Below are 27,359 nucleotides of genomic sequence, written 5' to 3'. Positions count from 1 at the left end.
CCCCCCCTGGATCAGCCCTTGAACTACGGTTTCAGGTTACACGTTTGTAACAATGTTATTTTAGCGGTTACGTTAAATACCGACCATCCCTAGTTAGGAGTTTAATTTAAATCGTGGCAATTCAATTTCAATTACTATTTATTGGAACCGGTATGGTTACACCCTAAGTTCCCGTGGTGTTCTTTTATGACGTTGATTAGGGCCGGGTCCGGCATTTTATTACTTCCAATCGATTTGATAGGTCTGGCGAATTGATAGGGTGTCATCGGCGATATCGGGTTGCATCTGACATTTCTCTTTTTCTTTTATCGACGGGTGGCTTTTCTACGATAATTTGTACGGGTCGCGCCCTGAAAGCAGTGGCGGAACCGGCCCTTCAAACCGCCACCCCCATATGCATGAAACCTAAATGAATTGTGCACCAAAAACATTATCACTGCACATCAGTTCGGCACTTCAAACGGCGATAAAAAACTGAATTTACCATGCCCAAATTTAATCATTTGCATTTTATGTGCGCGTTTCGCAGCTTAATGAGTTTTAATAGGGCGGACTGTAAATTTCATGTTGTTTTTATTTTCCTTTTTGACGCTCGCTTTGTGTTGCTGCACTAAATGAAGCTGAGGAAACATATGGGGATTTTTGTAGCTCGGAGTTTCGCAATGTGCAAAGACATATTTCAAGACAATTGGCGTTGCAAAAGATATAAAGTCCTGTAGCTAGAATGTAACGTTACACGGGTGTGAAACTTGACTGGAAAAAAACTTCAAGGCATTCATTTGTGTGAGGATATTTTCAAAATGCGCCTAAGCGCTGAGAGCAAGACAAAGTTTCAATTGCATTTAAACAATCTAGCAACTGCCTTCATCTCAACTCACTTTTTTAAACATTATCCTACTCACGTACTCATTAACTCAATAGATTTATTTTTTGGTAAATAAATCAAATTTCGTATTTCTGTCTGAAAGTGTTGGACTTTCCCACTATAGGTATAAATTCATTTCTGGATTTTCCTGCGCAGGAAATTTTAAGTATTTTTCTGATGTACGCAGTAGTCAATTTTATTTAGTTTTATACAGGGTGTCTCACCGTCAGCGTCCACTAGAACATTTCGGGAAGTATTGCGATTTGAATCCCGCAAATTTGGAAAATCGAATTTTCGGAAACGCTCTTTTCAGATGAAATAACAGCGGCATTGTGCGACTTCCGGTTATACCATAAGTTGTCTCAAGCCTACTTATTTTAAACCAAACACCCGAATGCCTGCGTGCTTTAGTGTGGGAGATTCGAATTTTTAAGTTAAAGCGGGCGCAATTGACAGACACCATCAATTTTGTGAGTCACATTTACAAAGCCGGCAAAAATCAGGTTTTAGATGGATTTTTCTGAAACTTTCTAAGTGTATAGGGTCAAGTGTCTGCTAAAGATGGTAAAAGATGCAACTCTCAGCCTGCTTTAGCCTGGGAGATATGAATTTTTAAGTAAGCGAGCGTATAGAATTTTTTTCAAAATTTCAGGTTTGCGTACAATTTTAATAAAATATTTCCATTTGCTTCTCCAAAAACGCATTATTAGCGCTCAAATGCACCTAAAGTTTGCCCAAAGTATAACAATTCTGAATAATTTTCGACATTTAAATGCATCTGGCTTTAACATGAAGTGTGAAATTTCAAAATATTTTTGGCTTCAAAATTGGATAACCGGCCTCATAATTTTCCAGTTTTCTAACCGAGTTCAGGTTTCTCAACCGTAATTTTTGGGAAACATAGACGCAATTTTATTTTGTTTAACGAAAGTGCGATTTTCGTTTCCGGAAAGGCTTGTTTGGCACTGAAATCCATTCCAAGGTTGCCCAAAGTGTGAAAAATATTTTTTCTTGCTCGACTTCCAAATTGCGACAGAAGATTGTGCTCTTTACAACCCAGTCTTAACGATCCAATTGGGGCCAAGATTCAGAGAGTTATTAAGAGAATAACGTACAATCGAAATTGCTGTTACGTCCTGGGAAGGTGTTGAAAAGCTTGAAAATATCACTTTCTTTATTTCCAGAGATTATTAAAACGTTTGAATGCCAAAATTTATATATTTAGTCTCTAGTAGATACTTTGGAGTAGAATCGATCAATTTTATAGCCAACATCATTTGCCAGTGAAATAATAAACAGCAACCACTCATAATCTCGGTAATCATCTTTAGAAGTCGAGGTGGCGACATTTTTCAAAAAATGCTTGAAACCCTCACCTCAAAACGACTTAAAGTAAAATCGGTTTCAAGCTAAAAGATCTCGAAATTAGTAGCAATACAAGTATCATGGACTTGCAGAACCATGAAAAAGTTAGGTGCGACTGTGAGTATTGGGGTTAGAGGTGAGATAAACGGTTATTTTTCTGGAACAAGGTTCCAACGTTCCAGTATCACGTTTGTAATAGGTTTCAAAATGGGGTTCCAAAAGGAACATGTTACTTTTGAAATTTTTCATTAAACATGCGCAATGATGATGAGGGTAGAAATAGTAATGACAAATAATGATTTAGTTTATTAAAAGAATAATTCTTAACTAAAGCTCTTAGATAAAATAAATATTCTAAAATAAAAAACACAACATTGGTCAGAAGTACCTGATTAAAGAACAAAAGAACTGATAATAAACTAGATAAAATATATAAATAAAAACTGATCACTGATATTTGCACAAATGTTTAAAAATCTAATTTTCATTTAAAAATGAACTAACGTTTAAAAATAATTTTTTCGGGTTTATGAGACGGTTCCAAAAACAACCGTTTAAATCTGCTAGCTGTAACTAAGGTTTCAGGTTACACGTTTGTAATAATGTTATTATAGCGGTTACGTTAAATACCGACCATCCCTAATTGGGGTTTTTCAAAAAATTCTTAAAACTATTAACCTCGGAATGGCTGCGAGTACCACAGTTTTGACGATAAAATATCAAACCCATTGAAGTCAATTTTTTTTTAAGTTATGGATACATCGATTTTAGTTGATGCTAATAAAGATATCAAATCACTTAGCAGACTTTGGAACCAATAAATAGTGTTTCATGTACTTGACTCGTGAACTGAATGAACTCATAACGTGTGACTTATATACAGGGTGATCTTGTGGGTAGCAGTTTTTTAAAGAAGCGTGCTAAAAATTGAAGATTGAGTTTAATGGGCAAAGTTGGCAGATTTAAAGGACGCGTTTATATTATAGAATATTTTTAGTGAGAGATTCAGTTCGATCATTATTGTTTCCCAAAGCTACTAAACTCTGTATTTTAGATGAGTTGTTTTGCGACTTTTGCGAGTTTCCTGTTTGTGTGCGCTTAGTCAGTTCAGTTTTGTTTTACTTTTGATTCTTTGTCCAATTTTTGGGTGTGAGTTTCTTATTTTCGTGCAACTTATTTGCTCGTATTATGAACTTTCAGCGCTTTGGATGTTTCTTAAAATTCTCCTGTTCTATATGCAAAGTCCTAAACTATATTCGTCATGTTGTCCCCTTTTTTCGTTCCCTCAACCTAGCTACCGACCATTTCAACTATTCTAATGGCGATTTCTTTATCAAAGTGAAGAAAACAGACACCAAAGTTGACTTTCATTATCGATGAGTTGTTACAAAAATGTGTGTTCACTTAGGCCTACTTTCTGGATCACTTGCTCTTCTGTTACCATTCACTTCTAAGTACTTTCCATATTAAATCTGGAACAATTTTGGGCGTATGAATGTCGTGAACCGTCACTCCGATGGTAAATTAGTTGAGATTTTCCAGCCATTTCCAGTGCGAGCAGGCGAATTGAAATCAATCCGAACAACCTCCGGCAACATCAGGAAAACGACTTTGTCTCCCAGTTCTCATTAACGTTTTATTGTTGCCAAACCGCGACGATAAATTGGAGAACTTATTTGTCATGCCAAGCCATAGCACCAACTATAAAAGCTTTATGGCAAATTTGACGGTGCTTACTCCCATATCTTTAATCTAATTTAAAGCTGAATGGCCGAGGTGTGATAAATTTGCAATAGGAGAGAGAGTTTTAGCGCCTGATTGGGCTCCAGGAGACGGTTTCTTCCATTTCTAAGTCCGCAGTTTGGTATCAGCAATTAACTCAACCTCACCTGATTCGCAGACGTTCATCATTTCCATTGATAAGGTTTAAATTACTTTTTATCCTCGTGGAGGACAAAACGATTGTTAAGCACCCACATACTTAAAACTATCTTATCGAATTTTCGCGGTTTGATACCACCTATGTAAATTTGATGGACGGCAAATGTTCACTTTTTGACTTGTTGTTCGAACGGTAGGGAATGATGTGGCTAAGGCTTTTGACTGCGTTTGCTTTAGCAGCGCTTTGTGGTGCCGCCGCTCCATACAAAGAGGAAGATGACTTGAAAGCTGTTATTGTTGTAAGTAGCTCAAGTAGCTCAATTGTTGTTTTTGGAAGGTTTTTTAATGTTGATTAAATTGAATTTGTTACTTTGTAAATATTTAAATTTTTTGCGTCGAATGTTTTATGCGCGTTTGAATGCATGATGAGTCCCGGGACTTTGCTGGAATCCAAGCTTGGATGGAGGAAGCGATTTTTTCCAATTTGCGCCCGAATTGCTGCATTTCCTATAAAATATTTAATGATGTTTCCTCACATGGTTTGCCTTTTATTTAATCAATGTTTCCTTATTTAATGGTATTAGAAGCTCGGGAAACTGCCGCAATGAATCCCATATAATCTTCGTTTATATATTTGTTATGTTCAATTAATGTAATTTTTTCAGCTCTACCGACATGGAGACCGTTCTCCGCTCAGTTCGTGGCCAAACGACGTTTATTTCACCAACACATCGCTTTGGCCAGACGGTTACGGACAATTAAATAACGTAAGTTACTAATTAAACTCTAATTCGATCATCGGATGGAACCAATCAAGTGTTTTCTCAAGTGACGATTCAATCGTATCTGTTCAAAGGATACTTCAGATGGATCCGATATGCTGTCTCCTAGCAGATTTTTCTCTGTGAAAAAGTATCACCTGGTCATATGCAAAAACACCTGACTAGTCAAGAGGTCGATTGCATTTTCTTAACTCTTGCTTTAAAACTAGTATAAGAGATATAGAGACTTTGATAGGAATTTATCTGATTAATGTCTACATTCTGCTCTAACTCATATACAAACTCCTAGATTTATATTAAGATTTTCACTAGATGTAGATTCTACATCTAGTGTTCAACTGATTCTACTGGGCGGTAAAATGTTTTTGCTTCCAGATGGGTAAGCAACGTCACTACCAGTTGGGTAAATGGTTCCGTGAACGTTACGATGGATTTTTGCCGAGAAAATACAACTACCACGACATCTACGTCCGTTCCACCGACGTCGATCGGACTTTGATGTCCGCAGCATCGAACTTAGCCGGGCTCTATCCGCCAGAGGGCGATCAAATCTGGAACGAGAACCTCTTGTGGCAGGTGAGTTCTCTATTTGCAGCCAATCGATAAACCCCCTGCCCTCATAAGCGCCACTTTAAATCCATTGGTGAACATGTTTCGAACAAATTTTTCAGCCCATACCAATTCACACCGTTCCACAATCTGATGATGCCATCGTGGCGACTCCCAGCTGTGCTAAGCACCGTCAGTTGGTTGATGAGTTGTTGAGTTCCGAGCCATTCAAACAATTAAATGCTGAGCTTGAGGAATTTTTCAGAGACATTTCTGAAGCCACCGGAGCCTCGATTAATGATATCACCAGCTTAGACGAGATGTATTCAACAATTCGGATTTACAAAGAGTTCGATCTGGCTTTGCCCGAGTGGACCGACATTTACTGGGAACAAATTGCTAGTTTAGCCGCCTTAAACTTTCAACTCTATACGTACACGACTGAACTGGCCAGATTGAGGGTCGGTCCGTTTTTCGACTATCTCATCAATCACTTGCAAGCCGTCTCCTCTAGAGCTGTAGAGCCCGATCAGCACGTTAAAGGCCCCAGGCAGCGACTTGTAGAGCTGACCGATAGCTCTGCAGTTAAATTTCTGGTGTTCAGCGCTCACGATACCACAGTAGCTGACCGCTTGAATGCAATGGGGGTTTATAACGATGCAGTTCCGGAATTCTCCTCCACAGTCATCTGGGAGCTTAGAGAGGGGGGAAACGGCAATTACGTGAACGTGTTCTTTAAAAACACCACCAACTTTGAGCGGCTCACATTGCCCGGGTGTGAGCTTAACTGTCCTTTAGAGGATTTTATTAGGACCTTGGAACCCATCACTACTTCGTTGCAGGAATGGACACAGGAATGTAATGCCTAGGGGTGTTTTTTCTTAATATACGTTGCAGAGCATGTGCTGTTTTAATGAGCAGTAAGTCAGCTACAGGTTGAGTTCAAAAGCGGTTGGTGCATGAATCTGAACAACCCGGAACAGCTTAAGGAACTTGAGAGCGCTAAGTTTTGGTTACAATATTTCTTGCGAAAAATGCCTTTCCCGTTGAGTCTTTCGAAAATTTCGACATTTATCACCAACATCCAACATTCTGTACAAAAAATCGTCCATCAACAGTGTCGGAAACATTAGTGCTGTTAATATTAAGGTGCCTCTGTTTCAACATATGTGAGCGTTTCCCTTCATGTGCACTGTGTTTGTGTGGGTGTTTCCTTAAAAGTGGTAATAATAAGTTCAGTGAGTTTTTCAGTTCATAACTCCCATATCTTCTAGCCGATACCAATTCACACCACTCCAGAAGACTTGGACCCAGTATTGACCACGAAAGTTGAATGCGCCAGCTATGATGAACTGTTCGAAGAGTTCAAGAACTCCAGCGCATATACGAGCTTAAGCAGTGGTTTGAGTGATTTATTTCAAAACATATCTGCGCTGACTGGCTACGATGTGAATGAGTTGGAGGTTTCCTCTTTTTCCGGCCTCTTTTCCACCATCACGATTTATCGCCACTATAACTTGACTTTGCCCGCTTGGACCGAAGAGTATTGGCCGGTAATAAAATACTGGGCGGCGAAAAAAGGGCAATGGCACACCAACACAACGGAACTGTCCAGGCTCAGAGTCGGGCCATTCTTCGACTATATTCTAGGCCATCTGGACTCCATCGAGAGAAATTCGTCAACAGCCACTGAGCACCTGAAAGGACCAAGGCAGCAACTTTTGCAATTAACCGATAAAGTGACGCAAAAGTTCTTAATGTTGAGCGCCCACGATACCACGGTAGCTGATGTTACCAACGCCATGAGGGTTTATGTGGATGCCGTTCCAGAATTCTGCTCCACGGTAATCTGGGAGCTAAAAACTGGAAGAACTGGCTCCTATGTGAACATGTACTTTAAAAACAGCACGCATTTTACCGAGCTGATATTGCCCGATTGTGAATTTAACTGTCCCTATGATGATTACGTGAGGCTTCTGGAGCCGATCACACTGAGTGCTGAGGAATGGGCTGAAAAGTGTAATTCGTAGAAGACGCGCGTTTTAATTTTTAAAGCTGTGCATGAAGTTTGCCAATAAATAGTAGATTATTGTTAAAAATTCCGTTACACTTTGCTGGAAAAATTGTTAGGAATTCTTCCAAACCCCTTTTTATTATGTGGGGCGATTCTGGATATTTTCTTGGGGGCGACCGCCCACTTCCAATTACCAGTTCAGACGATGAAATTGCCAATTTGCTGATTCCTCCACACATGACAATAATACATTCCAATCCCTTGTTTGCAATTTTTTCCGGCACGCAAACTTTAAAACTTTCCATCTACAAAACCCGAATACAATGCGTTCTAAAGAATATCAAGTATATTTTAAAAAATATACAAATAAGCAAAGGAACAGTTTGAGAACAAACTTCAAACTTTTTCAGCACCATCCACCCAAACGTACTCCTTCACACGCGATTCACCGTAAAGAAGTTCTCGCATATTTTCAGGAGTTGTGAAGCCCCAACGCTGCTTAAGATCAGCCTCTGAGCATTCAGTTAATATTACCATTTGGTTTTCGCCAAGTCCAGTGAGGCAATTGCGTTGATTGTTGTTATACAAATTGAAGCTACCGCTGCTTGGTTTCCATGCTTTCCATGATTGCCCCCTATAAGAATAATGCCTTTGTGGCACCCGAATGTTGCGTTTTCACTGTTTTATTCGACGTATACTCGTACCTGCCTTTTCTGCGATCAGAAACACATGGATTCACATTAATTGGGTACACACTTTGTTCGTCACCTATATGATCTATTTTATCGCCCAACGGTTCTACGCAACCCTTTTCCTGCAAAATGTACGCTTTTCATTGAAAACGTGCAAAAGACAGTCAAATTGTTATTACCGTTTTAACTTTTCCTGCCTTGGCGTCGTAGATAAAAGGCTTCTGTTCCTGGTTCTGCAGACCAGTACAGTTTACCAGTATCAGCCCGTTGTACTCGTTACTGTTTAGGCACAGTCCTGTTCCCAGATTCGCTGTAATTTGATACAACGTGTTTGGTAAATCATCATCGTTTGCATGTGAGCGACCTACGAGAGTAGAAGTTGAGAGCGAAAATTTACCAGAAAGTCCGCTTACTCCAAACGTTAATGGTGAGGGCCAAAAACGCGCCGCCAAGCAAAGTGAAAATTGCCAGGGATGATTTTATGCAAATAACTGCGCGCAGTTTTTGCCTTGCTTCTTCATCGCAATCGCACGAATATCGGCTTGTAAAAGTACTGACTGTGTTCGTGCGAGATGAAGCCAATGTGGAGCAATGACTGGGATGATTGCTTTCGGTTCTCGAAGAACTCGACATGTATAAAGAGTAGATAATAAATATAAAAGAGTAAACTTTCTAAAAGTCGCAAATGACAGCGCAAAATTCACAAAGGTAAGAAGGTGAAGCTGGCTATTTGAGATGACGGTACTGAACGCGAAAAACTATGGAAAAAGTTTAGTTTAAATAATGTCCTTAGTGGCTATAGACTGGAAGTTGATGGACAGTGATTGAATCAAATTATTGAAAAGAATAAGATTCTCTATTTTTTACAGATTTTCCAGTGGACAGTAATCCTGGAGAATTTTACGCGCAATTGGAGTTGACTCTTTCCCTCTATACTGAACATGTTGGCGAATGCGCAAAACTCTTCCAAGAAAATGCCAGGCACCATTTTAGAGTAATACCACCTTGAAACGGTTGATCTCAATAGACTTATGACCTCTTTCTTCCCAAGTCAAAGGAAATACAGATTTACAAGCGAACAATAATTCTGAATTTTACGCGGAATTGGAATTAAGGCTCTTTACATATATACTGAACATATTGGCGAATGCGCAAAAATATCATGCAAAAAATGCCAGGCACCATTTTGGAGTAGTACCACCCTGAAACGGTTGATATTAATATACTTATTACCTCTTTCATCCCAAGTCAAAGAAAATATCACAAACATAACAAAAAACAGCCTAGCTTTTGTTTGCGGCGACTAGAGGATGAGATTGTCAGGAAAAAATCGAACTAAAAACTTCATTCCGGTGCTGATTACGCTACCGCTTAAGGGTGCGCTTCGCTCAGGACTATTCGCGATCGATTTCTTTTCCGGGGCGGCATAAAAATCGGTCTAAAAATCGACAGAGCGCAGTAGAAAAAAACAGTATGTATTTATCGATCGGCGGTCAATCTTCTCTTTTTCATTCATTCTGATCGGAAAACATCGGCGGCTTCAGGAAAAGCAAGACGCTTCCAACTTGCTTTCACTAATAAATTTGAAACCCTTAAGGACTAATGAAGAGGAAACTTGTAATCTTGAGAATAAGCAAATAAAAAAAAATATAAATCAAATGTTTTATTAATTTCATTCCCATCAATCATTCACAAAGGCGGTGAGCCCCATACGAGCAGAACAGTCTTTCAATGATATTTCAAAACAGAATTTGAATAAACCTCGAAGAATATTCACCCACTGTGGTAAACTATGCATACTTTAACAGTTCTGCAACAAACATCGAATTGTTCACCCTATGGTTAATCAAAATCCCTCTTACCTTAACACTTATTTCCTTTCTAAGGCATAACAGGGCTACTTAAGCGCCAATTGCCGTTTTATTAAGATGACTAAACGTCCACTTTTGGAACACGTCGCCTTTACAGGGTGCCACCAGCACCCCTTTTCCATTCTCTACGCGGTCGCTGGTCAGGCATTTTTTTGAAGCTGGGTTGTAAATGGTGCCATTTTCGAACAGTTTCCAGTACTGTTCGCGTTTATGGCCGTGGCATTCAGTCAAGTGGACTTCGTGTTCGTTAAACACTTCAGCGCAGAAATTTTCCTAAAACTCACGTTTAGTGTGTTTGATAATCATTGTTTTCAGTTGCCGACTTTTCTCAATTCTCCGTTGTTGCTTAGGGAAAAGTATTGAGACACCGCGAAGAACTGATGACATTGATAAAGGCCCAACGGTCCTACTTTGTCCTCTGGAAGCTGGAGATCGTCCAAGCACATTTGGAAGTCAGTCTTTACTTGGCCATACCCGAAAGCGTTCTCATCGGGGATGAATTTCTCTGGGTAAACGTTTTGTAGGTACCTTGAAACTTCCCCATTTAGTCAAATGCTCATGCAACCTACGCAAACTAGTACCATTTGAAGCTTTTGCATCTCAGCTTCTGTCTTAGCTGCTTTCGATGAGTTAAGTCTCCGACAATCGGATTGTTTTCCAAGGCGGGCTGATACATGAAAAACAAGCGCTTGTATTCGTCCATCCAAACATGAGCTAGGCGGGCAGTGTTTATTCCATGGGTATCTTTATTATCTGGGAACGAATAGGGGTGGAAGTCTCGGAAGATGTGACCCACCCTTGAGCAAGGAACCTGCAACAATTATTGCAAACACCACAACGTAATGAGATATATCGGAATTGTTACCGTTTCAAGCCTTCCACCGCACTGCCAGATACGGAAAGACATTTCCAGATTTTCGCCTCCCCATCCATCCATTTGCTCATCGTAGGATCCAATGTCCCAAAAGAATCTTCTATCAATGGCGAAAAGCCCGCCAGCCATCGTCGGCGATTTCACTGGTTTCACTTTCCCCTTGTCATTTTCATCTTGAATGTCTATCCAGGTAAAGTGACCTGACCACGAAAAGCCTCCTACTTGGAAATTTAGTTCTCCTATTCAAAAATTAAACAATTCGTTTCCTCTCACTTTGTTCCTGATTGTGATGATTAATTACCATTAGTTGAGTAGCCCAAGTTGGTAGCTTCGATCACGTCAATAATAGGCACTAAAACCGCTGTGCGGTCTTCCTCGATCCGCGCCAGAAGAGGCTCAATCCAGTCCTTAGTTGCTTCACAATGGGCATCTGATTACACACAATTTTTATTAACTATTACCTGAAAAGCAGGTTGGTTGTGGATGGGTGTTACCTAAAAATATCAGTACGTCGCCTTGAGCCACTCGAGCCCCTTGCAATCGGGCCCTAATCAGTCCCATGCGGTGCTTCAACCTCACAAGTTTTATATTGTAGCTCTTTAATCTAGTATCTAAGTAATATTGCAGTAAATCTTTTAAGTGATCTGAAATGCAAAGAAGTTAAGTTAAAATAGCTCCTTTTAGCTTTGATAATCTTACCATCCGTACTGCAATCATCAACTAAAATAATTTCCTGTAGTAAGTGGCTGGGTGTTTGTAAAAGAACACTCCAAACGGTTCGCAGGATAACAGACATGAGTTCATTATAAAATATCACAATAATTGACGCTTTTATAGTGGGTGAATATTTCAGCTCTTTGCATCTGGAATAACAACAAAAAGTATTGTATTAATAACTGAAAAAAAACCGTCGAACCGCTTCTAAATTGACCGATTGTCGACAGTAGCTTCTACATATCTAAGATCAGCAATTCCCATATTGCAAAATAGTATTTCCTAGTGGATAATGGGAATTATTATTGTTTCCCAAACCATTAACTTATCAATTCTCACGCTTTGCAGCGCAATGAGACTTACTTGCTGTTTCTTGGGTCCCTCAGTTTTCTATCTAAAGGCATTCTATCACTTAGAACAGTATTTAAAGCGAATTTCTTTTGGGATTTTTCGCCCTCAATGGCATCTTCTCCCTCTAAAAATGCTGGCTCCCCATTGTCACCTAAACCTATAGAAACCGCATTTAAACCCAGTCGATGGCATTGACCTTTGCTTTTCTTACCCGGTATGATTTTCGATTCCCATTCACTTATTCGTTGTTCTAATTTATTTTCATTTAAAACTAGATTGTCTTTTACTCCAATGTCCAGCTTCTCATCTAGGTGTTTCATGTAGACTATCAAAACGAACCCCAGTAGAACCAAACCCAGGCCTATCTTGAAGTAGATTTTCTTTAAACGCCGACATTTCACCAGCATCTTAATCTAGAGATTGTGTGAACAGGAAATTATCATTCTAAACATTCAGAATGAAGTGGAACCAGGGTCAGCAAGTCGATGCACCGCATTTAGATCGGTACATGGGCATGTAAAATTGTTCTAAATGTTAATTAATCACGGATTATTCTCATATGTGAGCACTGATGGGAATTTTGCACGATTGTGTACTTGCACTTGTTGATTTATTTTCCCTAAACAATATTTCAGGTTATGTGAAATGACAAAATGTGACAACCCAGAAACTTGTGATGGTAACACTGGGGTTTCTAACCCTGACTTTGTGACAATAATTGGTGTCATTGTGCATGTGCAGTACAACCTAACCTGGACCTAACCTAAGATTTTTCCAGAAAGCATTTTGAATATCAATGATTGATGTTTTTCGCCGGTCACAAGCTTACCATAATTATTTCCAGCCTCTAGAACAGTTCAGGTTGATTCCAAGCGATTATTGATAATGTCGCTATCTCAAAAGCATACCGGTTTGCTGTTGGTTCCATGGTTTAACAGGTAATTTGTACAAGATTTGCCCTAAAATTTATTGGTAAACGAACGGCAATTTGCAGTGAAGAATGGCGCTATGCATTCCGGTTAATTTACTCGAACTATCGCGAAAAGCAACTGGAAGCTCTGGATCTGCTAAAAATGTGGAAATTGAGAACCCCGATTCTCTGTACTGGAGTGGAAGGAACCCTGATTGTACTCGATGCTTTGTTGATCGCCCCAGAATCAATGCCTATTGAGAACCTTTCGAATATCTATGCAATTGCACTAATGAGGTATTGAATTGAAGAATGTTTTTTACATATTGGAAATTCTAAATTTTTAAACAGATAGACGCGAAAATGTAATCACTTAAAAACTAACCAACTCTAATTTGTTAGGTTTCTGAACCTATCAGCTGCCAATGCAGATAAACAAGGTTTATTCACCAAAACATCCGTGAAAAACGATCTACCAAAGTGGCTGGTGAACTTGAGACATGATGTGGCTCACGGACATCAACTTCCCTCGTTTTGTAGCCTGAAAATGGGATTAGACTTTGGTTTGGCATGGCTTAAGGAGAAGTATTGGGAGCCGCAAAGTAAACTTATCAAAGGTTGAAAACCACGATTTTAGATTTTTGATATTTGGGTTCAAATAGACCGACTTTTAGATTATTTTGTTGAGGACACTCCAGAATTGGACGATCAGCTAAGTAGCTCTCTAAGCGCCTACTTCGCTTTTAATCTGGCTCTCTGCGATAAGGACGATCTAGATGCAGAATACATTGAGTCAATCGCAGCTATGATCTACAAAAAATTTAAAAAGCGTCCGAATGAACCTCAGGAAATTGCGAATTATTTGTTGGAAATGGTCAAGGAACGTCTGAACAAAGGTCTTAAAATTCCCGATTGGTGCCTAGATGAGTTGATTACTTCTAGAGTACTACTGAGGCCACATTTTGAATCTACAGAGAATGGTAGGTTCATTCATTGGCAAATATTTTTTTTATGAAGTTTTGACTATTTTTTAGGCCAAGCTATAGCAGAGGAATTTAGAGACAGTTGGGCCAAATTACTAAGCGCTTTTCATCAGCGCGGGGCACTTTTCAATATTATCGAGAAATTACATGCTATCGTTGCCAATATTTCAATCTCAGATACCACCAAGATGATGGCAGCTTTGTGGATAAACGAAATCATGGTTTCTCTGAAGCATTTAAATGAGAATGTAAGATTTTAGGAGGGATTTAATGTCGTTTGAAAATAATTTTTTGCAATTTTAGAAAAACATGGACGGTCTGTTGAATCTTGAACCAAGTCGATACACGTATATTGTGGAGTTCTTCAACTTCAAGCTGCAAGCGTTGGTTCATCTAAATCAATTTACAAAGTATTTCATGGACAGGTAGGAACTCGTTAAAAAGAACAATGAGCAAACTGCTGATTCTTGTTTTTAGCATTTTAGACTACGTGTCAGATGCTGATCTTAATGATAGCATGCGAAGCCTGACGAGTGCCAAAACCAACACTGAAGGTTTGCACTCAATTAAGGCTGATGTGTGGATGCCACGGGATCTCGATATGGAAATTGGCTGTTCAGAAGATGAACATTTGGCTGAAAGTAGCAGACCGGAGAAAATAGTTGCCTCTAGTAAATGGACGAAAATTGAAAGTGGGTTTCAGTTGTTGAATGGTCTTGCCTAAACTAAACCGGTTTTTGTTCCAGATACATCAATGTTTCAAAATTGCCCTCTAGGGGTTTTACCTCATCAAATCGCACAGAAGCACCCGTTTTTAATTGTATAAGGAAAATTATTCAATTTTTATTTTTTCTTAGCTCTAAGTTACTAGTTAAGAACTAAATATATTTTTTTTTTTGAAATTATACAAGGTAGACGAGTATATTTCGGCGAAAGCAGGGTAAATATTCCGTTGCTGAGCCAAACTACCCCCCGATTATAGCGGTTGTCGTCTAACGGCAGTTTTGAGTCGAGAAAATCGCCTTCCCCCGGTCCGGGTGAACGCTCCACACGTATTCCTGCGCATTGTTTGCAAGCACTCGCGCAAAACGGGAATTTTATGATGGAAAACTGGTTTTTGGTGCAATATATTATTGTTATTGTTTAAGTGAGTTTAGAAATAATTCGGAATTATCTACTTTGTCAGGTAAGAGCTCGGTTTTATTTGACTGCACACAAAAGCTAAGGCAGTGAAAGATCAACCCTCTCCCTTATGTAGGTCATTAGATAAAGGGGTGTTTAAGGAGCGAGGCATTGTATATTTGATTATGAATTTTCAGTCATTGTACAGCAGAAATGGAGCCTCCAGGCTTAGAAGCAGGGATGGAGTTCCCGAAAAACCCTTTGCTCTGTCCAATATGCCACGACTATTTCACTGAGCCCTGTATCTTGAGTTGTTATCACACGTTCTGTGCCAGATGCTTAAGAGGCCGGGAACAAGATCGGAAGCTGATTTGTCCCTTTTGCCGGTCAGTGTAATTATGAATATTCTAGGAATATTAACTAGTGTATTAATTTATTTGTCAGGCAACCTACTATGCTGAAAGACGGCACATTCTTGCCCCCGCCTGACACTCTAATGAGGCAACTAATTGATATTGCTAATAGCGAAAATCCCCCGTGCTGCAACTGCGACAAGCGTGATAGAGCCAATATGTTCTACTGCAATACTTGCTGTAAGTTTTCGTTAATTTACACAGCACTTTTAAAAAAGTTGGCATGTTGTAGGCCAATCGCTCTGTATGGTATGCCGAGACACTACACATCGAGCGAAAATGTTCTCTAGCCATGAAGTGGTTCATATGACAAAGTGCCAAAAGGAACCTAAGAGAGTAAGTTGTAAAGCCGTGTAACACGTTTTTTTTTAATTAATTTTGAAACCTGCAGTGCCCTCAACATGGAGAGCACTACATCATGTTCTCTCCTCTCCAAAATTTAATGCTTTGCGTCAATTGCTTTCGAGACCTTCCCAACGAAGTCAGGACTCAATGCGTCGACATTGATACCGCTCATACTCATGCCTCAAAGCGGCTAGAAAGGGGACAAAACGCCATAATGGACTTGCAGGTAGCTACTTCGGAAGCCCATTTATCCCCGTTACCTGTTCATTACGCTTTTCCATTACAGACGTCGGTTCGTGATGGGATAATCGCTCTAAAGGGGCTAATGGACGAGCTTCGGCGGAATATGGACGCAGAAAAGCACACGATCAATACATTTTGCCAAGGAATGCAAGAAGCGATGTCGAAAACGCACGCTGCAATGATAATGGAAGTTCAAAGACAATATGATAGCAAAGAGAGAGTTTACAGGAGCCAGTTGCTACTTCTAGGTAATTTCAGCTTTTAAAAAGTGTATAAATTTCCCTACTCTAATTAATCTAATTGCAGACTTGTTGAGGAATGGAACTAAAAAACGTTTTTCTTACTTTACAGGTACTGTAATGCCTGTTCTACAATTGCACCTGGTTTTATGTACTACATTTACTGCTGCCGCCAACAAGTACCAATTTCTCGAGTTGTGCCCTTCACTCGTTGAACGATTGGCTGCCGTAGGAAACCTTAGCCAACCAGTACGGTACGTGTAAGTTTTTTTGTTGAATCTGTGTCTGTAACATTATTTTAGGTCGCTCCAGTCGTCTCAAATCAAAACGAATTACCGCAGCGAGTTTGCCCAATGTTTAGAGCCCTGGATTGGAGCCGCCGCTGTGTCCCAACATCAGTCCGAACTAGCTGCAAGTAAGGACATTGAATAAAACTTAGTCAAATGTATTAAATTAATTCACTAATAATTTTGTAATGAATGCTAATATTTCGGAAAGTTTATCTTGCAGCGTCGCGAATCTACGACACAGCTCCTCCAGCCACGAAAAAGCAGCAAACTTCGTTGAAATCGAAAATTATGGAAGGTGATTCGTCGTTTTCTGCTCACTGCCGATCCTTTGAGTCACAGATCAGGGAATTGAATCAGCAGTTTAATAAAGTCAAGGAAAAAGTGGGCGAACTTCACAAGTATGTCCCCATTCTTTACGACATTCCAAATATATTTGTTTATTGTTTTAATTGGCTTTCAGAGACATAAATGCTATAAGGAAGGCCCAAACGCCGCCACTCACCGCCAGATACGAGCTGCTCATACGAGAGTGTCTTCATTTGGATCAGACTCTCGAAAGGTAGTTTCGGTTTAATTAAACTGCGAAATGCTCAGGAATTTCCGGGTTTTTCCACAGACAACAGCAGGAATTAGATCGGATGGCTTCAGCTTTCGATCAGTCATGGGAGGAGCAGCTATGGAGGTTGCGAGTGGAGCAGGAAGTTTTCAGCTGCCAGAGGGCCGATGTTAACACTTTAAGGAATGAATTGAAACACTTAAGCCAGGTTTGAAGTTACTCTAATTACCTACAGATAATCTAAATGTATAAACAAAAAATATCGATTTCTTCCTTTATTTAATTTACAAAAATTTTTCGGTGTAAATTAGTGTGTTTTAAATTAGGTAGCCACTCAGTTGGAACCGTACATTAGAACTCTAACTCCAGTGCCATCAAGCGGTTTAGGCCAATCTTCAAGTCAAGCAGAGCCGGCCCAACACGCTGGAGGACAAGCTCAACAGTTGGCCAATTTATTAGAGCATATTGGTGAGTTGTTAATAACTTCTTAAGAACGCAAAGCGATTATGCGTACTCCAACATCGGTACCTCGGGATTATCATCAAGTTTCGTTTTTGGCTTTCTGTAGTTTTCCACAATTTTGCTAAAATCCATGTCTTCGCTTTGGTGCACGTCCAGAAATTCAGTTTTTTTGACATTCGTCTCTTCGGGCTTCTTTGCTGACGCTTGATTTGGTTGTTTAGCCGTAATTGGTGCTTTGTAATTGAATTTTGGCAGCTTTAAAACGAGGTGCCCTACGATGGTTATTTTATTAGTTCATGCTACTGAAATCTAGCACCAATTGTCTGGTAATTACCAGTAGTTTGGGAGCGTAAGGCCGTACTCTTCTCCACATGCACTTCTTCAGGAAATACCATTTGAAATACTTTTCCTTTTATAGTAATTTTAACGTAGATCGGCTGCAGATCCACGTCGATCAGATTGGTATCCAGATACTTATAAACTGCCACATCCAAGTGGAAGATATTCGGGTCTTCGTCGGTAAAAGTGAATTGTAACTTTGCCTGGTTTACGTTGAGAGGCTTTCCTTCCTTGTTGAAAAGCCTACATTTAAAGAGTCGTTGTTAAATCTGGCGTTGTGTGCATCGAATGCTTTTACTTCACCTTATCGTTCTTTTGCTGTGTTTATTGGTATCTACTTCGCATGTTTTGTTGCCTTTTTTCTGCCTTTTCGCGATATCCAGACGGGTTTCTGGACTGTTTTCGGCGACTGTTTGCCAAAATTCCGCGTCGGTCAATCTGTCGCTGTTGTTGTTGCGCAATCTTTCCTTCTGCTGTTCTCTGAAGATTCTTGTTAAAAGAAAAACAAGTAACCGTGTGTTGGATTCGCTAATTTTCGTTTAAAGTACCTGTAGTTTTCTTGACATTTTTTAATGTCCTTTTCCACATCGGCGATGTTTTGCTGCGCCATAATGCGCTCACTTTGAGTGATTTGAGCGACATCCAAGCATTGCAATTGTGGTAATTGCGCTATTACGTAGTTTCGGTAGCCTTTGTAGTCACAGCATGGGTTTCCTAAAGCAGATAACACGAAAGTGTATTGGGGACAAAAGGGAAGGTTTTTGTGTTTACCAGTTAGATATAAATCCTTCAAATGCAGGTTTGCCTTTAGGTTTTTTACGCTCTCCAAATCCCCGATGAAGTTCAATGTGAGGTCCAATTTCTCCAAAGATTCGCATCTTTCAAGATTTTCGATTTTTTCCACGTTGTTGATGGCCAAGTTCAGATACTGAAGCGCCTTGAGCTTGTTCAGGTTCTCGATTTTGGAAATCTGGTTGGCTTGCAAGTAGAGGATTTGGATTTTTTTGCACCAGTTGTTTATGTGCTCGATTTTTTCTATGTCTTCTTGGTGCAACGACAGTTCCTCGAGAGTACCAATAATACCTGAAATGCATCCAGCAGTGGGCTAAATGCTGGCAATTATCGGAGCGATCCATTTACCTTCGTTGTGTTCAGATCTTTTCCTAACTAATTCTTCGGTTATAAAAACCATCTTTTACACACCGCTTTATGAAAGCTCTGACGACTTCAGGGCTCAAGCATTGATGAAACAAATTTCCATAGTAACTAGGCCACAGGGGCGGATAGGGAATGTTTTCAAGGAAAAGTAGCCATTTTTTTAGTTTAATTCTCATTTTAGGTATAATCCAGCAAACCGACAGCGCCATGGGCAAAATTCCCCGATCTAGAAGCCGAGTTCTCGGACAGTTGCTAGAAAAAGTCCGCCCCAACATGCAGGAAAGGGAGCGAAGTAAATCAGCAGGCCACGCAGAAAAGCCGCCAAGCACTCCTAGTATTCAAAAAACGCCAAAAAAGTCCTTTTGCAACAACTCGGCTCAGATGAACGTTGAAAGGTTGGTATTCAAACCACTAGAAAACCGATTGCTGCCATTGCAAAATTGTAGCGTTTCAAAGTTCGAGGCCCAAATCAGAGAAAAGCTTCACGACATCATGTGTCGGAGACAAAGTCAGCCTTCTTCAAAATCCGACACTGAAATGGACAAGAAATTGAAGCAAGATGAGCGCAAGTTTAGCAAAGGCGACGGCGATGGAATCGGTAAATAAATAAATACAGTGATTGGGTATTCATGAAGCGAATGTATGGATTTTAGGCAAATTGTCCATGAAGCAACGCATTCTCTACAAGAAAATTGGCAAAAGCTGCGACAAAATCAATGCAATGGCCGAAAAGAAGTGCAGATCGGTGGAGTCGGAGTACCAGAGAATTTCAGATGCGACCTCTCAAAAATCATTGCATGAAACCAGTCGGTCTAGCCCCAGCAGTCCCAAGTGCAAAAATAAGAACAAAAATCAACAGGGAAAGTCCAAGAAGAAGGTTCGTACTAAAGAAAGCAACATATTTAGATTTCCCAAATTTTGATGCTTTTCAGGTTTATCCCTACAGCGATGGCGAAGACAACATATTTTACTCTCTGCACGATTCAGCAGACTCGTTGTCCACTTCATCTAGACGCTCAAGTCCTGATGCTGCCGCTACGGGAGATGGCACCGGTCCTGACAAAACTTTGGTGGTTGTTATCAATCGGTCAGTATCAACTTTTAATAAATTTATTAGTATTAATGCTGTGTTTTGTGCAGCAGACAGAAAGGGGCACCACAGACTTTGGCCCAAAAACAGCGAAGTTGGGAAACGTTTCCTCCGAAGCACAAGCGGCATCACGTCTGTCAAGCGAAATTGAGCGCTCCTACTCCAGGGCCTCTGAAAAAGACTGATAGTTTTGAAGGTGAGACAATAGATTATTAACTGAAAAATTTCCGAGAAACGATGTTGGAACGATGATTCCATGATTGTGTACTATTATTATAAGTAATTTTAAGAATACTCGTTTTAGGACACGAGGAAGCAGTTCGCAGCCTGGTGGCCGCTGTGCAGGAAACACGCAGGAAACCGAAGGGTAACAATTAACAGCAGTTTACACAGGAAAAGGTGTCCGAGTACACAGGATTCTTGATGTTGGCAGCCTATTTAAACCGGAGACAGGTAAACTGATTCCGAAAATGGCAAAATTAATTAATAACGTCTGTTCTGATAGCGGGTTTTGAACTGGATTAAATAAAACTTTTCCTTCAGTTCCAAACCAGAATCACTTCAGAACACGTCGTGTTTTATTGATATTAACACACGGGTGTATCGAAATTGAAAAAAGAGGTTTAAAACGCATTTCAAGCTCGGATTTTGGCAATTTTATTCGACTTTGACGCGTAGAATGTTATCAATTTACCCAAGATTCCAGTCTGAAGGTTTTTACAGCGTTTCAAACACGACCATTGCAAATGAAAAGTATTAACTAGTATACTAATTTACCGAAAAATACGTTCGCTACTCAATGGATTTGAGGTATGAAATGAAGCTTCAAATAGAGCTAAAAATGTTTCGCCAGCTTGAAAGTGGAAGATAATCATTTTAAGAGTTTAAAACACGTATATTTAGTCATTTAATATCTAGGCAATTTTAAGCTGACAATTTACAGGGTGATAGGAATTAAACCCCCGCCATGTAATCGTTGTTCCATGTATCAGTCGTTAGGAAAATAAGCACGAACTGGAAATGTTTTTTGCTGTGTGAATATTATATCGTATCTACAGCAAAACTGATTTCCTTTTCTATTTAACCATCACTTCAGTTAGTGCCAATTCGTCACTACAACGTACACCGAGTTAGTTTTCAAGCAATTTCAATAAAATCGTAGATAGATAATTAAAATTTACAAGTTATACACCGACTTTTTGCTAAACTAAATAAGACGTAATGTAGTTCGCACAAATTTATCGAACTTAAACGTTTCTCTTGAATTTAGAAACATTTCGTCCTTAGATAGTCAATATGTTCTTAAATCAAATTATCTATTTATTTATTTAGGGTTTTTTTCATACAAATGTTACAATTTTGTTCATTTGAACAGACCCCGAACTCGGTAAGTGAGATGTTTGTCCTACAATTTTTTGTATTTGGAAATCGCAATTTATTAATGTGTTGTTTGTGTTGTGATTTTTAATACTCTCGAAAGTGTGAGACTTACGTTGAGACCCGAAAGTATCAATTTACTCTGAAGTAGACTCTCGAGTAGTAAAGCATGATTTAGACATGAGTGTAATCAATATGGTTACACTAAGAATGCAGAGCGAAAATTGATATATTTATTCAGGTTTTAAATAAGAGAAAGCTACTATGGAATTGGTATAAAAATGCAGGGCAGTTTCTGTCAATTTACTGTTTAAATAACCAGATAATTTATATTTATTGAGTATCTACAGTGAAAGTTACAGGTAATAACTCAGCATTTGTTATCAAACACGTATATTATTGCGCCTTTATGTAGGTATTTATATATTATTATGTGAATTATTCTAAGTATATTGTTGATGAAATCGCAAAATAAATGTTGAACGTTTTTCCCTTATGTTTGTTTATTTGCGGCTTATATAAAGAAACATTCGCACTAATCAAACAACATATATTTAATATACATTTATTCGTTACATAATTATTGTGATTTACATCTAAAAAGACATGGTTATTTGATTTTTTTATTTCTTACAATGTAACACACAAAAAAGCTTTTCTTTGTTTACATTACATAAATTAAAATTAAACTGCTCTGTGCGAAAATTCAGCGCCGTTCAAGCCCTAATTTCATCTGCAGACCGATTTAGCCATCGTCTGAATGAAACGTTGCTGAATTTCGGCAAGTACTGATACTTAACGTTACATGGAATGTCCTAAATGTACGTCATTACGTATTTTCATAAAAAATAGTGTACCTTTTCCTTTTTCTTGATACTTGAAGTATGCGCCTGTGCCGGGGACAAAATAAGACAGACTGGATTTTCTTGACCAAATTCAGAGCTAACAAGTTTTCTTCGAGAAATTTGGCAAATTCCACACACATTTGATTTGATAGAAAGGACTGTGTTATTTACCAAACTTCCATTCAGACTCCACTGTGGGGACATGGAATTTAGCTTCAACTAACTTTTGTTATAATTTAAAATTTCTCGGTATTTCTTTCACTTTTTCCAACTACGGTTAAAATTTGATTTTTTTATAACAACAGACGACTAACAACTTCCTAACATCTACAACTGTATGTACAACCAATAGACCCTACAAACGCTCTGACTTCAAATACACGCATAGAGTTACTTGAATTAGTTCGATTATTTATAAGCCACTTATATAATCAAGCAATAATAATTGGTTAGTTAAGTCTGACGATTGTAATTAATTATTCGCTCATACTCGTGTATTTGCTGTCGATAGTTTTCTTGTTGTTCCGCAAATCCAATCTGCTTTATTTTGTGCCGATCCGTATCCAAAAACAATATTTGTCTCCATAAAATCACAGCGATCTACTTTAACAACAATTTTCAACGAAAACGAGGGAGAGTTTTGCCATACAACATAGAGGTAAAGTAAATAGTATTGCGTAACATGATATTGAAAAAAGTATATTATTTATCTACTAGAAATATTGCGTTTTAGGTATAAGTTTTAATTTTAGCGATATCCCAAAATAAAACTAAAGTTTCCTATTTCCCCGATATCGGTATAGATGCATACTAGTCCAGGTAATATGCAAATGTAGGGATATTGGGAAGTAAAGCACTTTTTTCTCTTTAAGTACCCATATAATATTTCGCTACAATTACAAAAAATAATTCTAGAGCTGCATAATGTATATACAAGACGTATTTTGTCAATATTTTTTAAATCTGAAAACTAAAAGAATTGTGCGAGTAAAGAAGGCAGATAACATCGACACTACTTTCCATTGAGAATTAGGCAAGTTTGAGCATTGAAACAGCCAAACTTGTCGAGTCTTCAAATGGGCTGGGGTGAAAAATAGACAACAACCTAGCGTAAAGGCTCTTAGGTTAGAATACATAGGTTCTTATGTTAAATTTTATGGGAACACAACCCCTGCAGTCTTCAATGCTTAATACGAAGCCTTATTTGCATTTAGAACGTGTGTGGCGACCTGGGAGGTTATGCTCCGTCCTTACTAGCAAGGTTGGGGTGCAAAAACTTTACAAAACTCCAGTTAAAAATACAACGCAAAAAATCGGTTTTGACCGACTCTGAAATATCAGGGTTCGATTTTACACGGCGAAAATCTATTCGAGAATCAGCCAAAAACGACAAACAGCCGCAAGTGATTGCACACACGTAAAAACTTGATATGATTGGAATATTATTGTGACATTTAAAACAGTGATAGAGGGAATAACGGCTGTAGATTGCCTTAAGATCTAGTTAAGTACAAAAAATCGATAAATAGCTGCTCTACTAAATTTAAAATTTAATTGAAATATTCGGTTTTCACTACTTCGAAATAATAATGGCTCTGCTTTAACATACAGGTTTAGTCAACGCTTTTTGTAACTTTGAACTATTTGGACACAGAATAAAAGTCCAGACCGTTCTGAAACAGAATTTCTTCCTGATGACGCACAAGTACAAGTGGCTTGTCTCATTAGAGTAGTTTTGCTTATACATCAATTCGGTGTAAGCTTTCAAGCAAAACCCCTCTGAAGGGGCAGGCGCTCATCTTTATTTGTCATCAGGAAGAAGGATGTCATCATCAAGTTATCCTCAAGTCAATCAACTCAGTTGATTTTTTTATTGATTCGTTCTCCGGTTGAAATAAACATCGCATTCAGTGTCCATAATATTGAAATCTTAATAGTAATAAATTCCTCAATCGCGTGAAGATGAAAACCTTCTCATAAATCCATTAGAATCTTATCTAAATATACAGTAGTATAGATTAAGTGCAAAACAAAACAAACCAGTGTTACATAACAAATAAAACAAACGTGAATTTAAAAATAATACTTAAATGGTTAGAGTTGTTAAAAATAAAAGCCGCATTTGATCGAAACTTAATATAAAATGGCTAAAGCGCGGGTATACTGGCTGGTATAACCAAGTTACCATCACCACGTATATGTAGTAATTGATTATTTTTAGTAAGTCAAAGCGGCAAAAACACGCCGTGATAATATTTCGCTTTACATCTTTGACTTAAACACCAATGAAGACTATCTCCTACACAAAGAAATAGTGTAAAGGGAGTACATTATACAACATACTGTATACTATATTCTCTAACATTAATTTTATGGACGATTACTGTTGATATCAATGTAATTCAAGATCTAAAAACACTGCCGTGCAATGTTAGAATGGCGAAAATTGATATTTCACATGCAACAGATGCACTGATAGTGTTCCTAGACGAAAAACCTGGATTTTCAGTGCCTTAATAGCTGCTCTTATGGCACAACAGGTTGCGTAACAGCACAACTGACATTTTTTTTGCTACTTGGTAGAATAGGGTGTACAAGGATGAGTGGGCAGAGGACGAACGAATTTTAGTTCCATTACAAATGCGATTCTATTAATTGATATTGCATGGAAGGTTTACTATTTGCGTTTCTAAGATTCCATTTCCCATCCTGTTCAGGATTCTACCCTTTTCTCCAGCGCCACTTTACATTGTGCTGTTGTCCCATTCGAGTTGCGAGACGTTTTGATAGTCTCGCTTGCGTCGTGTAGAAGCTGGGATTTCATCTTCTTCCTAACACACGCGCCCCCGAAATTTCACCTGATTTTTACTTGGTTAAACTGCCCAACTTACCTCATCAGAGGAATCGACGCGCACGCGACATGGTCGGTCTCCTGGCCCGTCCTCGTCAGATGAACTTTCTGAGTCGGATTGATCAGATTCTGAGTAATCTTCCGGTCCGCAGCCGTTGCGCTCCATTTTATGATCAGCATTCTTCAAACAGAAACGGTGCGACATTTCATATAAGATAAAATACATATAAGGGAAAACCTACCTCCATTGGATTAACCGTAATAGTCAAAGCCGAATCATCCCAAGTCATTTCGCCATCCTGCGCCTCTTCGCTTGATGATTTATGATGGGCAGCTCTGATTCTGCACAAATTTCGCATTGATTAGGGCACATTTTAATTGCTATCGCCTAATTAATACCTGATAACTCCCAAGACAATCATGAACAACAAGAAACCGACACAAACAACCACAATAATAGTAACAGCGTGCGATCCTCCACTTGCCATGAGATTGAGATGGCTGGCCTGCACATAATCGCGTGAGATAACAGAAGCTGGTCTCACTTCCACATTGTGTCTGTTAATTTTAGCATGGGCCACAATGGATTCTTTGGGTTGCGGATGAATAACCGTCAGCTAAGGAGCAAAACGATATTAAATTAGTTCGGTGAAAGAAAACCCTTTCAATGCTCAATAATGGGCAAGGATTTGTGTTGCATACTTACAGTTTGCACGTATTCGTTGCTGCTGAATCTTCCATTCAATTCAGAACATGTCAGCTTAAACACTCTGTTTAAATAGTATGCGGGTTTCTTATTGGTGTAAACCAGCTCCCGCAGAACCTGCAAATATCGAAAGTGTTACGGAAAAACGTTAGATATACATCTTAAATCTATATGAAGAAGTCAATAAAATAGTAGTTAAGAATTTAAGAAACTGGTGATAATGAATACGAATGAAAACAGGCTTGCGACTTAAAGAGCAATTGAAGATATCAAGGAATAATAATACAGACAACATCTTACTTGTTGGTAATTAAAAACCATGTCAGATCCACTAATCGTAACGCCGTCCTTTGAAACACGGGCAGCCATTCCGAGGCTTTTCAACGTTTCTTCAGGAACAGCCAAGTTTTCGTGGTCAGGATTCAAGTTCGGGTAGATAGTCAATTGGCATTTGTCCAGTTTTTGTTCGCCTACATTTAAAAAAATTTAGCACCAAATAAAAACAGCCTCCGGCGTACATACCGGTGATATGAATATCCGCTAATACACGCACTCCCATTCTAAAGTCTTCGTACTTCCTTGCCATGTTACCGGTACCATTCAAGTGTATACTGGGAATTTGAGGCCTCAGAACCATTACATACGTTTGCGCCGCCGGTACCTGCAATCAAAAGACGCTGTAAGCAAATGGCAATTTTCCAGTTTCAATCTTAAGTTACATTCACGATCTTTCCAGTGTCGCAAGTAACGGTTGTGGTCAGTTTCAAATTACGCCTGCCTGGAGTGGGAAATTCCCTGGTGTTGGCGTAGCCGACTTTGCGGACCAACATTTCCAAATTAGTGCGATTATCGCCTTCAACAGTCACTTCGGTCAAATCCGAGTTCGTCAGCAATTCCATTCCTGGCTGAAGCAAATCCATAGTTGGTACCTGCAATCAATGCAATGCCAAGTCAGCTCATCGGCGTTTAAAAGCATTTCCTATTAAGTACTAGAATTATCATAAGCTCTTGTACAAACCTGTAAGCTCTCCTTGCACTGATGCAGACAGTTGAGGACTTCGGATTTTTCAGTTTCGCCGACGAGGATGCTCAATCCGGCCAAGTATCCTTTCAAGTGGTGCTTCATCTGGTTATCGGAGCCCTAGAAATCAAAGCAAAGGCGGATTTAAACGCTTGAAATTATGCCAAGTCGAACGAGGTGCCAACGTGATACATTCATTAACGGGATAATGATTTAGTGGCCGTTTCAAGAAAAAGAGTGCAATCAAGTAATTAGATAAGTTCTATATTGTTGAGGCGGATTCATTTTTTACAAACTTCTTTTTGGGTATTTCGCCTCAAAAATGTTTGTCTTTAAAAAAGACATAATTTCCTCATGTCTTTTATTACAGATTGATAAATAGTGCTCCTATTTCGCAATAAGAACGAATTATTTATCAAAAAGTAATCAAAAAGTAAAACCTAGAGGGTAT

At 39.0% G+C, this 27,359-nt stretch overlaps 7 protein-coding genes across 13 annotated transcripts in view; 3 read left to right on the top strand and 4 right to left on the bottom strand.

The window, feature by feature from the left end:
- The first annotated feature begins 4,236 nt into the window (after positions 1 to 4,236).
- LOC109544009 (lysosomal acid phosphatase) lies at positions 4,237 to 7,541 on the top strand. 2 transcript variants are annotated; one of them, XM_019913982.2, is made up of 4 exons: positions 4,237 to 4,410; positions 4,777 to 4,878; positions 5,269 to 5,469; positions 5,565 to 6,343. In XM_019913982.2, the coding sequence occupies exons 1-4, from the start codon at positions 4,312 to 4,314 to the stop codon at positions 6,309 to 6,311; spliced, it is 1,149 nt and encodes a 382-aa protein (XP_019769541.1). In that variant the 5' UTR covers positions 4,237 to 4,311; the 3' UTR covers positions 6,312 to 6,343. The 2 variants fall into 2 exon arrangements, with proteins under 2 accessions (XP_019769541.1, XP_019769540.2); XM_019913981.2 differs by lacking the exon at positions 5,565 to 6,343 and adding an exon at positions 6,717 to 7,541 and having other exon boundaries at positions 4,239 to 4,410.
- A 243-nt stretch (positions 7,542 to 7,784) lies between these two features.
- LOC125502382 lies at positions 7,785 to 8,872 on the bottom strand. Of its 2 annotated transcripts, none has more exons than XM_048665533.1 (4): positions 8,562 to 8,872; positions 8,328 to 8,512; positions 8,161 to 8,270; positions 7,785 to 8,105 (listed from the first exon to the last, which is right to left on the bottom strand). In XM_048665533.1, exons 1-4 carry the CDS (start codon positions 8,779 to 8,781, stop codon positions 7,853 to 7,855), a joined length of 768 nt encoding a protein of 255 aa, XP_048521490.1. In that variant the 5' UTR covers positions 8,782 to 8,872; the 3' UTR covers positions 7,785 to 7,852. The 2 variants fall into 2 exon arrangements, with proteins under 2 accessions (XP_048521490.1, XP_048521491.1); XM_048665534.1 differs by having other exon boundaries at positions 7,785 to 8,090.
- Positions 8,873 to 9,798: 926 nt separating this feature from the next.
- On the bottom strand, positions 9,799 to 12,588 carry LOC109544006 (polypeptide N-acetylgalactosaminyltransferase 1). The gene is made up of 10 exons (XM_019913977.2): positions 12,170 to 12,588; positions 11,971 to 12,115; positions 11,593 to 11,756; positions 11,388 to 11,537; positions 11,195 to 11,323; positions 10,885 to 11,132; positions 10,601 to 10,830; positions 10,343 to 10,547; positions 10,011 to 10,292; positions 9,799 to 9,958 (listed from the first exon to the last, which is right to left on the bottom strand). The coding sequence occupies exons 1-9, from the start codon at positions 12,363 to 12,365 to the stop codon at positions 10,050 to 10,052; spliced, it is 1,710 nt and encodes a 569-aa protein (XP_019769536.2). The 5' UTR covers positions 12,366 to 12,588; the 3' UTR covers positions 9,799 to 9,958; positions 10,011 to 10,049.
- A 71-nt stretch (positions 12,589 to 12,659) lies between these two features.
- LOC109544007 (ribosomal biogenesis protein LAS1L) lies at positions 12,660 to 14,756 on the top strand. Its single transcript, XM_019913979.2, has 8 exons — positions 12,660 to 12,896; positions 12,953 to 13,165; positions 13,271 to 13,485; positions 13,543 to 13,848; positions 13,903 to 14,099; positions 14,155 to 14,276; positions 14,329 to 14,543; positions 14,598 to 14,756. Exons 1-8 carry the CDS (start codon positions 12,844 to 12,846, stop codon positions 14,675 to 14,677), a joined length of 1,401 nt encoding a protein of 466 aa, XP_019769538.2. The 5' UTR covers positions 12,660 to 12,843; the 3' UTR covers positions 14,678 to 14,756.
- Positions 14,757 to 14,828: 72 nt separating this feature from the next.
- On the top strand, positions 14,829 to 21,973 carry LOC109544005 (RING finger protein 207). 4 transcript variants are annotated; one of them, XM_019913976.2, is made up of 18 exons: positions 14,829 to 15,037; positions 15,171 to 15,359; positions 15,418 to 15,566; positions 15,619 to 15,722; positions 15,778 to 15,957; positions 16,018 to 16,222; positions 16,326 to 16,467; positions 16,516 to 16,628; positions 16,724 to 16,901; positions 16,964 to 17,062; positions 17,120 to 17,267; positions 17,386 to 17,527; positions 19,200 to 19,413; positions 19,465 to 19,616; positions 19,672 to 19,895; positions 19,951 to 20,105; positions 20,159 to 20,304; positions 20,413 to 21,973. In XM_019913976.2, the coding sequence occupies exons 2-18, from the start codon at positions 15,187 to 15,189 to the stop codon at positions 20,484 to 20,486; spliced, it is 2,598 nt and encodes an 865-aa protein (XP_019769535.1). In that variant the 5' UTR covers positions 14,829 to 15,037; positions 15,171 to 15,186; the 3' UTR covers positions 20,487 to 21,973. The 4 variants fall into 4 exon arrangements, with proteins under 4 accessions (XP_019769535.1, XP_019769534.1, XP_019769533.1 ...); XM_019913975.2 differs by having other exon boundaries at positions 16,712 to 16,901; positions 20,162 to 20,304; XM_019913974.2 differs by having other exon boundaries at positions 16,712 to 16,901.
- Positions 17,265 to 19,117, bottom strand: LOC109544008 (protein tilB). The gene is made up of 6 exons (XM_019913980.2): positions 19,001 to 19,117; positions 18,632 to 18,943; positions 18,409 to 18,574; positions 18,164 to 18,349; positions 17,856 to 18,103; positions 17,265 to 17,793 (listed from the first exon to the last, which is right to left on the bottom strand). Exons 1-6 carry the CDS (start codon positions 19,050 to 19,052, stop codon positions 17,564 to 17,566), a joined length of 1,194 nt encoding a protein of 397 aa, XP_019769539.1. The 5' UTR covers positions 19,053 to 19,117; the 3' UTR covers positions 17,265 to 17,563.
- A 63-nt stretch (positions 21,974 to 22,036) lies between the features above and the next one.
- Positions 22,037 to 27,359, bottom strand: part of LOC109544003 (calsyntenin-1) — a 75,600-nt gene continuing 70,277 nt past the window's right edge. For both annotated transcript variants that reach the window (XM_019913972.2, XM_019913973.2), the window contains 9 exons: positions 26,906 to 27,028; positions 26,607 to 26,816; positions 26,410 to 26,548; positions 26,188 to 26,357; positions 25,888 to 26,004; positions 25,581 to 25,798; positions 25,424 to 25,523; positions 25,222 to 25,362; positions 22,037 to 25,161 (listed from right to left, as the gene is read on the bottom strand). In XM_019913972.2, the coding sequence (XP_019769531.1) occupies positions 25,075 to 25,161; positions 25,222 to 25,362; positions 25,424 to 25,523; positions 25,581 to 25,798; positions 25,888 to 26,004; positions 26,188 to 26,357; positions 26,410 to 26,548; positions 26,607 to 26,816; positions 26,906 to 27,028 (1,305 nt within the window). In that variant the 3' untranslated portion in view covers positions 22,037 to 25,074. The remainder of the gene's footprint in view (positions 25,162 to 25,221; positions 25,363 to 25,423; positions 25,524 to 25,580; positions 25,799 to 25,887; positions 26,005 to 26,187; positions 26,358 to 26,409; positions 26,549 to 26,606; positions 26,817 to 26,905; positions 27,029 to 27,359) is intronic.

Source organism: Dendroctonus ponderosae, unplaced genomic scaffold (genome assembly GCF_020466585.1).
Source record: "Dendroctonus ponderosae isolate FM_Combo_2020 unplaced genomic scaffold, Dpon_F_20191213v2 Dpon_F_20191213_4, whole genome shotgun sequence".
Taxonomy (NCBI): domain Eukaryota; kingdom Metazoa; phylum Arthropoda; class Insecta; order Coleoptera; family Curculionidae; genus Dendroctonus; species Dendroctonus ponderosae.
This window is presented reverse-complemented; position numbering and strand designations above follow the sequence as displayed.

What these genes read in the sequence shown, in the direction of transcription:
- LOC109544009 (XM_019913981.2), top strand. Translation starts at nt 4,312, where the DNA reads ATGATGTGGCTAAGGCTTTTGACTGCGTTTGCTTTAGCAGCGCTTTGT. An exon ending in ACTTGAAAGCTGTTATTGTT is followed by an intron (nt 4,411 to 4,776) that starts GTAAGTAGCTCA and finishes TAATTTTTTCAG; the next exon opens with CTCTACCGACATGGAGACCG. An exon ending in ACGAGAACCTCTTGTGGCAG is followed by an intron (nt 5,470 to 6,716) that starts GTGAGTTCTCTA and finishes CATATCTTCTAG; the next exon opens with CCGATACCAATTCACACCAC.
- LOC125502382 (XM_048665533.1), bottom strand. Translation starts at nt 8,781, where the DNA reads ATGTCGAGTTCTTCGAGAACCGAAAGCAATCATCCCAGTCATTGCTCC. An exon ending in CCTCACCATTAACGTTTGGA is followed by an intron (nt 8,513 to 8,561) that starts GTAAGCGGACTT and finishes CTACTCTCGTAG; the next exon opens with GTCGCTCACATGCAAACGAT. An exon ending in TCTGATCGCAGAAAAGGCAG is followed by an intron (nt 8,106 to 8,160) that starts GTACGAGTATAC and finishes GGTGCCACAAAG; the next exon opens with GCATTATTCTTATAGGGGGC.
- LOC109544006 (XM_019913977.2), bottom strand. Translation starts at nt 12,365, where the DNA reads ATGCTGGTGAAATGTCGGCGTTTAAAGAAAATCTACTTCAAGATAGGC. An exon ending in CGACGTACTGATATTTTTAG is followed by an intron (nt 11,324 to 11,387) that starts GTAACACCCATC and finishes GTGTGTAATCAG; the next exon opens with ATGCCCATTGTGAAGCAACT. An exon ending in CTTGGGCTACTCAACTAATG is followed by an intron (nt 11,133 to 11,194) that starts GTAATTAATCAT and finishes ATTTTTGAATAG; the next exon opens with GAGAACTAAATTTCCAAGTA.
- LOC109544007 (XM_019913979.2), top strand. Translation starts at nt 12,844, where the DNA reads ATGTCGCTATCTCAAAAGCATACCGGTTTGCTGTTGGTTCCATGGTTT. An exon ending in GCAAAGTAAACTTATCAAAG is followed by an intron (nt 13,486 to 13,542) that starts GTTGAAAACCAC and finishes ACCGACTTTTAG; the next exon opens with ATTATTTTGTTGAGGACACT. An exon ending in ACAAAGTATTTCATGGACAG is followed by an intron (nt 14,277 to 14,328) that starts GTAGGAACTCGT and finishes TCTTGTTTTTAG; the next exon opens with CATTTTAGACTACGTGTCAG.
- LOC109544005 (XM_019913974.2), top strand. Translation starts at nt 15,187, where the DNA reads ATGGAGCCTCCAGGCTTAGAAGCAGGGATGGAGTTCCCGAAAAACCCT. An exon ending in ACGCCATAATGGACTTGCAG is followed by an intron (nt 15,958 to 16,017) that starts GTAGCTACTTCG and finishes TTTCCATTACAG; the next exon opens with ACGTCGGTTCGTGATGGGAT. An exon ending in TTGGATCAGACTCTCGAAAG is followed by an intron (nt 17,063 to 17,119) that starts GTAGTTTCGGTT and finishes GTTTTTCCACAG; the next exon opens with ACAACAGCAGGAATTAGATC.
- LOC109544008 (XM_019913980.2), bottom strand. Translation starts at nt 19,052, where the DNA reads ATGGTTTTTATAACCGAAGAATTAGTTAGGAAAAGATCTGAACACAAC. An exon ending in AAGATCTGAACACAACGAAG is followed by an intron (nt 18,944 to 19,000) that starts GTAAATGGATCG and finishes GATGCATTTCAG; the next exon opens with GTATTATTGGTACTCTCGAG. An exon ending in GAAGGATTTATATCTAACTG is followed by an intron (nt 18,575 to 18,631) that starts GTAAACACAAAA and finishes TATCTGCTTTAG; the next exon opens with GAAACCCATGCTGTGACTAC.